The sequence below is a fragment of the Haliotis rubra genome, unplaced genomic scaffold, assembly GCF_003918875.1.
Source record: "Haliotis rubra isolate DU_JTF1 unplaced genomic scaffold, ASM391887v1 Scf2244, whole genome shotgun sequence".
Classification (NCBI taxonomy): domain Eukaryota; kingdom Metazoa; phylum Mollusca; class Gastropoda; order Lepetellida; family Haliotidae; genus Haliotis; species Haliotis rubra.
The window spans coordinates 42,538-51,751 of NW_025766275.1; the positions used below are offsets into that span (position 1 = coordinate 42,538).

General features: G+C 35.9%; 1 protein-coding gene across 4 annotated transcripts; it reads right to left on the minus strand.

The window, feature by feature from the left end:
* Window positions 1–644: 644 nt before the first annotated feature.
* Window positions 645–8,693, minus strand: LOC124277617 (proteoglycan 4-like). 4 transcript variants are annotated; one of them, XM_046713339.1, is made up of 13 exons: window positions 8,549–8,693; window positions 8,035–8,060; window positions 7,636–7,687; window positions 7,127–7,152; window positions 6,739–6,790; window positions 6,227–6,252; window positions 4,934–4,985; window positions 4,418–4,443; window positions 4,021–4,072; window positions 2,613–2,638; window positions 2,216–2,267; window positions 1,708–1,733; window positions 1,097–1,371 (listed from the first exon to the last, which is right to left on the minus strand). In XM_046713339.1, the coding sequence occupies exons 1-13, from the start codon at window positions 8,610–8,612 to the stop codon at window positions 1,237–1,239; spliced, it is 615 nt and encodes a 204-aa protein (XP_046569295.1). In that variant the 5' UTR covers window positions 8,613–8,693; the 3' UTR covers window positions 1,097–1,236. The 4 variants fall into 4 exon arrangements, with proteins under 4 accessions (XP_046569296.1, XP_046569295.1, XP_046569297.1 ...); XM_046713340.1 differs by lacking the exons at window positions 1,097–1,371; window positions 1,708–1,733 and adding an exon at window positions 645–757; XM_046713341.1 differs by lacking the exons at window positions 7,127–7,152; window positions 7,636–7,687.
* Window positions 8,694–9,214: the final 521 nt, after the last annotated feature.

Genomic DNA, 9,214 nt, shown 5'->3' on the forward strand with positions numbered 1-9,214 from the left:
GAATGAATATTTTGGGCAATTGTCACACAGAATAACGAATCTATGAAAATGTATGCACAGATCTCATTATCAAACAGATGAGGCGTCTCACTGGTGTCCACTTTCCAGTTTAGGTGGGTACACCACTGAAACGGAGTTGGCAGTTTGATGGTTATAGAATGACAGATGATCCAACTTTCTTATATAAGTTAATGTCTTGGCAAATATTAGCTGCTTTCCTTGATATCCGCACAGAAATTCGGAATTTATATCTATCTAACAGATCAGAAACATGGGAGTACAATTAGTTCCCAAGTTCCCTATTTCTTGCCAAGATATCTTACCCGAAGTTTCCATTCGTGTTAAGAAACTTTACACATTGTTTTCTCAATAAACCTCAGGTTGCATGGGCCAACACAAAAAGTGACAGTTAGGTCAGGATGAATGCCGTTTTTCAATTTCCAAAATCTGAGTTTCCTCCGAAATGTGTAAAAGTGATTTCTCGTGTTATAGGCAGTAGTCATGAAACAAGTATTTTGGAAACGACATTTGAACCAAGGGAACTCTGAATGAAGTCTAATATGTGGTATGTACCTTCTCTCTTTTATGATATAACCTCAGCCATTTAAAAGGGGCATTGGAAGCTAATACAGCATAGTTAAGAATGGACGTTACAAGCTCTAACACATTATCACACAGGAGTGAGCCTTGATGATGAAATGTGCCAGGTATGAAGTTTCAAACATACTTACAGGGCCAACGCGTTTTGCTTGGACCTCTGCGAAAAGCAAGACACATATTGTGATAATGAAACGTGAGATATAACACTGACACTTTTAACAGCATACAGAACTCATACAAAGATGGGTTATAGCATATTACCTAGACTCCAGTAATCAGTTGTATTAACCGAGTCTGTTTTCGCTCTTTATATCATAAGAATAATATTTTATATACACCCTTTTGGAATGATATCGAATGCACTACATATCAAACATGATAAACACTTCATGTTTCATTTGAGGCGGTGGGATAGCCTAGTGCTTAAAGTGTTCACTCGTCACGCCAAAGACAGGGGTTCGATTCCCCACATGGGCACAAATTGTGAAGCCAATTTCTGGTGTCCCCGCCGTGATATTCCTGGAAAATTGCTAAAGGCGGCGTAAAACCAAACTCACTAATTCACTAATTTTTCTGATAATCGTGACAGCATATTTCATCGTGGAACTGTGTCAGGTTTTGCTGCTCTAGCAACTGTCATTCAAACAATGGCTGTACATGTAAGCAAGCAGTAACCAAAGCAGGGACACTTAATTTGGAATCAGAGGGAGACTCAGTACCTTGTATTGGACGTTGTTGGGATGGTGTAGGTTCACTGACAGTACCTGTGCTCTGAAAAGACATAAAAAGGGATTAAACTGTTTATCAATTTCTAAAATCTTTGACACATCGCAAGGTGTTTCCTCCAAAGTGTAGAAAAGTGATTTCTCGTGTTATAGGCAGTAGTCATGAAACAAGTATTTTGGAAAGGAGATTTGAACCAAGGAAACTCTGAATGAAGTCTTATATTTGGCATGTACCTTCTCTCTTTTATGGTATAACCTCAGCCATTTAAAAGGGGCATTGGAAGCTAACACATCATAGATAAGAATGGACGTTACAAGCTCTACATATCATAACATGCTTGACGATGAAGTATTTCAGGTATGTAGTTTCAAAGACACTTACAGGATCATTGTCTGTAGAATGAACCTCTGCTAAAAGCAAGACACATAATGTGGTAAGGAAACATGAAATATCATAACTTTAACACTTTTAATAATCACATTGTTGTCGAATGAAAAGAAAGTCTAAACATCAGTGTGACAATATCAGAAAAATATTCGCTCATTCATCAATGAAAGTTTACAGAAGACTGAAGTCATACAATGATGGGTCATAGCATATTACCTGAACTCAGTAATTAGTTGTATTCACTGATTCTGTTTTCGTTCTTTATATCATAAGGATAATATTTTATGTACACCCCTTTGGAATGATATCGAATGCACTACATATCAAACATGATAAACGCTTTATATCTCATATGTCTGATAATCGTGACAGCATATTTCATCGTGGAACTATGTAAGAATTCACTGCTCTGGCAACTGCCATTCAAACAATGGCTGTACATGTAAGCCAGCAGTAACCAAAGCAGGGACACTTCATTTGGAATCAGAGGGAGACTCAGTACCTTGTATTGGAGTTAGTTGGGATGGTGTAGGTTCACTGACAGTACTTGTGCCCTGGAAAGACATAAAAAGGGATTACACTGTTTATCAATTTCTAAAAGCTTTGACACATCGCAAGGTGTTTCCTCCAAAGTGTATAAAAGTGATTTCTCGTGTTATAGGCAGTTGTCATGAAACAAGTATTTTGGAAACGAGATTTGAACCAAGGAAACTCTGAATGAAGACTTATGTTTGGCATGTACCTTGTCTTTTTTATTATATAACCTCAGCCATTTAAAATGAGCATCGGAAGCTAATACAGCGTTGTTAACAATGGACGTTACAAGCTCTACATATCATAACACAAGAGTGAACATTGACGATGAAATGTGCCAGGTATGTAGTTTCAAAGACACTTACAGGATCATTGTCTTTCGAAGGAACCGCTGCAAAAAGCAAGACACATAATGTGGTAAGGAAACATGAAATATCATAACTTTAACACTTTTAATAATCACATTGTTGTCAAATGAAAAGAAAGTCTAAACAACAGTGTGACAATATAAGAATAAAGTATTCACTCATGCATTAATTAAAGTTTACAGAAGACTGAAGTCATACAATGATGGGTCATAGCATATTACCTGAACTCAGTAATTAGTTGTATTCACTGATTCTGTTTTCGTTCTTTATATCATAAGGATAATATTTGATGTACACCCCTTTGGAACGATATCGAATGCACTACATATCAAACATGATAAACACTTCATATCTCATATGTCTGATAATCGTGACAGCATATTTCATCGTGGAACTATCATGTAAGAATTCACTGCTCTGGCAACTGCCATTCAAACAATGGCTGTACATGTAAGCCAGCAGTAACCAAAGCAGGGACACTTTATTTGGAATCAGAGGGACACTCAGTACCTTGTATTGAACGTCGTTGGGATGGTGTAGGTTCACTGACAGTACCTGTGCTCTGAAAAGACATAAAAAGGGATTTAACTGTTGATCAATTTCTAAAATCTTTGACACATCGCAAGGTGTTTCCTCCAAAGTGTATAAAAGTGATTTCTCGTGTTATAGGCAGTAGTCATGAAACAAGTATTTTGGAAACGAGATTTGAACCAAGGAAACTCTGAATGAAGACTTATGTTTGGCATGTACCTTCTCTTTATATATATAACCTCAGCCATTTAAAAGGGTCATCGGAAGCTAATACAGCGTAGTTAACAATGGACGTTACAAGCTCTACATATCATAACATACTCGACGATGAAGTATTTTAGGTATGAAGTTTCAAACATACTTACAGGACTATTGTCTGTAGAAGGACCCTCTGCTGAAAGGAAGTCACATAATGTGGTAAGGAAACATGACATATCATAACTTTAACACTTTTAATAATCACATTGTTGTCGAAAGAAAAGAAAGTCTAAACAACAGTGTGACAATATAAGAAAAAATATTCACTCATTCATCAATGAAAGTTTACAGAAGACTGAAGTCATACAATGATGAATCATAGCATATTACCTGAACTCAGTAATTAGTTGTAGTAACTGAATCTGTTTTCGTTCTTTATATCATATTGATAATATTTGATGTACACCCCTTTGGAATGATATCGAATGCACTAAATATCAAACATGATAAACACTTCATGTCTCATATATCTGATAATCACAACAGCATATTTCATCGTGGAACTATGTAAGAATTCACTGCTCTGGCAACTGCCATTCAAACAATGGCTGTACATGTAAGCCAGCAGTAACCAAAGCAGGGACACTTCATTTGGAATCAGAGGGAGACTCAGTACCTTGTATTGGAGGTGGTTGGGATGGTGTAGGTTCACTGACAGTACTTGTGCCCTTGAAAGACATAAAAAGGAATTAAACTGTTTATCAATTTCTAAAATCTTTGACACATCACAAGGTGTTTCCTCCAAAGTGTATAAAAGTGATTTCTCGTGTTTTAGGCAGTAATCATGAAACAGGTATTTTGGAAAGGAGATTTGAACCAAGGAAACTCTGAATGAAGTCTTATATTTGGCATGTACCTTCTCTCTTTTATGATATAACCTCAGCCATTTACAAGGGGCATCGGAAGCGAATACAGCGTTGTTAACAATGGACGTTACAAGCTCTACATATCATAACACAAGAGTGAACATTGACGATGAAATGTGCCAGGTATGTAGTTTCAAACACACTTACAGCATCATTGTCTGTAGAAGGAACCGCTGCAAAAAGCAAGACACATAATGTGGTAAGGAAACATGAAATATCATAACTTTAACACTTTTAATAATCACATTGTTGTCAAATGAAAAGAAAGTCTAAACAACAGTGTGACAATATAAGAATAAAGTATTCACTCATTCATCAATGAAAATTTACAGAAGACTGAAGTCATACAATGATGGGTCATAGCATATTACCTGAACTCAGTAATTAGTTGTATTCACTGATTCTTGTTTTCGTTCTTTATATCATAAGGATAATATTTGATGTATGTACTCTTTGGAACGATATCGAATGCACTACATATCAAACATGATAAACACTTCATATCTCATATGTCTGATAATCGTGACAGCATATTTTCATCGTGGAACTATCATGTAAGAATTCACTGCTCTGGCAACTGCCATTCAAACAATGGCTGTACATGTAAGCCAGCAGTAACCAAAGCATGGCCACTTTATTTGGAATCAGAGGGACACTCAGTACCTTGTATTGAACGTCGTTGGGATGGTGTAGGTTCACTGACAGTACCTGTGCTCTGAAAAGACATAAAAAGGGATTTAACTGTTGATCAATTTCTAAAATCTTTGACACATCGCAAGGTGTTTCCTCCAAAGTGTATAAAAGTGATTTCTCGTGTTATAGGCAGTAGTCATGAAACAAGTATTTTGGAAACGAGATTTGAACCAAGGAAACTCTGAATGAAGACTTATGTTTGGCATGTACCTTCTCTCTTTTATTATATAACCTCAGCCATTTAAAAGGGTCATCGGAAGCTAATACAGCGTAGTTAACAATGGACGTTACAAGCTCTACATATCATAACATACTTGACGATGAAGTATTTTAGGTATGAAGTTTCAAACATACTTACAGGACTATTGTCTGTAGAAGGACCCTCTGCTGAAAAGGAAGTCACATAATGTGGTAAGGAAACATGACATATCATAACTTTAACACTTTTAATAATCACATTGTTGTCGAATGAAAAGAAAGTCTAAACAACAGTGTGACAATATAAGAAAAAATATTCACTCATTCATCAATGAAAGTTTACAGAAGACTGAAGTCATACAATGATGAATCATAGCATATTACCTGAACTCAGTAATTAGTTGTAGTAACTGAATCTGTTTTCGTTCTTTATATCATATTGATAATATTTGATGTACACCCCTTTGGAATGATATCGAATGCACTAAATATCAAACATGATAAACACTTCATGTCTCATATATCTGATAATCACAACAGCATATTTCATCGTGGAAACTATGTAAGAATTCACTGCTCTGGCAACTGCCATTCAAACAATGGCTGTACATGTAAGCCAGCAGCAACCAAAGCAGGGACACTTCATTTGGAATCAGAGGGAGACTCAGTACCTTGTATTGAGGTGGTTGGGATGGTGTAGGTTCACTGACAGTACTTTGTGCCCTTGAAAGACATAAAAAGGAATTAAACTGTTTATCAATTTCTAAAATCTTTGACACATCACAAGGTGTTTCCTCCAAAGTGTATAAAAGTGATTTCTCGTGTTTTAGGCAGTAATCATGAAACAGGTATTTTGGAAAGGAGATTTGAACCAAGGAAACTCTGAATGAAGTCTTATATTTGGCATGTACCTTCTCTTTATGATATAACCTCAGCCATTTACAAGGGGCATCGGAAGCGAATACAGCGTTGTTAACAATGGACGTTACAAGCTCTACATATCATAACACAAGAGTGAACATTGACGATGAAATGTGCCAGGTATGTAGTTTCAAACACACTTACAGCATCATTGTCTGTAGAAGGAACCGCTGCAAAAAGCAAGACACATAATGTGGTAAGGAAACATGAAATATCATAACTTTAACACTTTTAATAATCACATTGTTGTCAAATGAAAAGAAAGTCTAAACAACAGTGTGACAATATAAGAATAAAGTATTCACTCATTCATCAATGAAAATTTACAGAAGACTGAAGTCATACAATGATGGGTCATAGCATATTACCTGAACTCAGTAATTAGTTGTATTCACTGATTCTGTTTTCGTTCTTTATATCATAAGGATAATATTTGATGTACACCCCTTTGGAATGATATCGAATGCACTACATATCAAACATGATAAACACTTCATATCTCATATGTCTGATAATCGTGACAGCATATTTCATCGTGGAACTACATGTAAGAATTCACTGCTCTGGCAACTGCCATTCAAACAATGGCTGTACATGTAAGCCAGCAGTAACCAAAGCAGGGACACTTTATTTGGAATCAGAGGGACACTCAGTACCTTGTATTGAACGTCGTTGGGATGGTGTAGGTTCACTGACAGTACCTGTGCCCTTGAAAGACATAAAAAGGGATTTAACTGTTTATCAATTTCTAAAATCTTTGACACATCGCAAGGTGTTTCCTCCAAAGTGTATAAAAGTGATTTCTCGTGTTATAGGCAGTAGTCATGAAACAAGTATTTTGGAAACGAGATTTGAACCAAGGAAACTCTGAATGAAGACTTATGTTTGGCATGTACCTTGTCTCTTTTATTATATAACCTCAGCCATTTAAAAGGGTCATCGGAAGCTAATACAGCGTAGTTTACAATGGACGTTACAAGCTCTACATATCATAACATACTTGACGATGAAGTATTTTAGGTATGAAGTTTCAAACATACTTACAGGACTATTGTCTGTAGAAGGACCCTCTGCTGAAAGGAAGTCACATAATGTGGTAAGGAAACATGACATATCATAACTTTAACACTTTTAATAATCACATTGTTGTCGAATGAAAAGAAAGTCTAAACAACAGTGTGACAATATAAGAAAAAATATTCACTCATTCATCAATGAAAGTTTACAGAAGACTGAAGTCATACAATGATGAATCATAGCATATTACCTGAACTCAGTAATTAGTTGTAGTAACTGAATCTGTTTTCGTTCTTTATATCATAAGGATAATATTTGATGTACACCCCTTTGGAATGATATCGAATGCACTAAATATCAAACATGATAAACACTTCATGTCTCATATATCTCATAATCACGACAGCATATTTCATCGTGGAACTATGTAAGAATTCACTGCTCTGGCAACTGCCATTCAAACAATGGCTGTACATGTAAGCCAGCAGTAACCAAAGTAGGGACACTTCATTTGGAATCAGAGGGAGACTCAGTACCTTGTATTGGAGGTGGTTGGGATGGTGTAGGTTCACTGACAGTACTTGTGCCCTTGAAAGACATAAAAAGGAATTAAACTGTTTATCAATTTCTAAAATCTTTGACACATCACAAGGTGTTTCCTCCAAAGTGTATAAAAGTGATTTCTCGTGTTTTAGGCAGTAATCATGAAACAGGTATTTTGGAAAGGAGATTTGAACCAAGGAAACTCTGAATGAAGTCTTTATATTTGGCATGTACCTTCTCTCTTTTTATGATATAACCTCAGCCATTTACAAGGGCATCGGAAGCGAATACAGCGTTGTTAACAATGGACGTTACAAGCTCTACATATCATAACACAAGAGTGAACATTGACGATGAAATGTGCCAGGTATGTAGTTTCAAACACACTTTACAGCATCATTGTCTGTAGAAGGAACCGCTGCAAAAAGCAAGACACATAATGTGGTAAGGAAACATGAAATATCATAACTTTAACACTTTTAATAATCACATTGTTGTCGAATGAAAAGAAAGTCTAAACAACAGTGTGACAATATAAGAATAAAGTATTCACTCATTCATCAATGAAAATTTACAGAAGACTGAAGTCATACAATGATGGGTCATAGCATATTACCTGAACTCAGTAATTAGTTGTATTCACTGATTCTGTTTTCGTTCTTTATATCATAAGGATAATATTTGATGTACACCCCTTTGGAATGATATCGAATGCACTACATATCAAACATGATAAACACTTCATATCTCATATGTCTGATAATCGTGACAGCATATTTCATCGTGGAACTATCATGTAAGAATTCACTGCTCTGGCAACTGCCATTCAAACAATGGCTGTACATGTAAGCCAGCAGTAACCAAAGCAGTGGCCACTTTATTTGGAATCAGAGGGACACTCAGTACCTTGTATTGAACGTCGTTGGGATGGTGTAGGTTCACTGACAGTACCTGTGCTCTGAAAAGACATAAAAAGGGATTAAACTGTTTATCAATTTCTAAAATCTTTGACACATTGCAAGGTGTTTCCTCCAAAGTGTATAAAAGTGATTTCTCGTGTTATAGGCAGTAGTCATGAAACAAGTATTTTGGAAACGAGATTTGAACCAAAGAAACTCTGAATGAAGACTTATGTTTGGCATGTACCTTGTCCCTTTTATTATATAACCTCAGCCATTTAAAAGGGTCATCGGAAGCTAATACAGCGTAGTTAACAATGGACGTTACAAGCTCTACATATCATAACATACTTGACGATGAAGTATTTCAGGTATGAAGTTTCAAACATACTTACAGGACTATTGTCTGTAGAAGGACCCTCTGCTGAAAGGAAGACACATAATGTGGTAAGGAAACATGAAATATCATAACTTTAACACTTTTAATAATCACATTGTTGTCGAATGAAAAGAAAGTCTAAACAACAGTGTGACAATATAAGAAAAAATATTCACTCATTCATCAATGAAAGTTTACAGAAGACTGAAGTCATACAATGATGAATCATAGCATATTACCTGAACTCAGTAATTAGTTGTAGTAACTGAATCTGTTTTCGTTCTTTATATCATA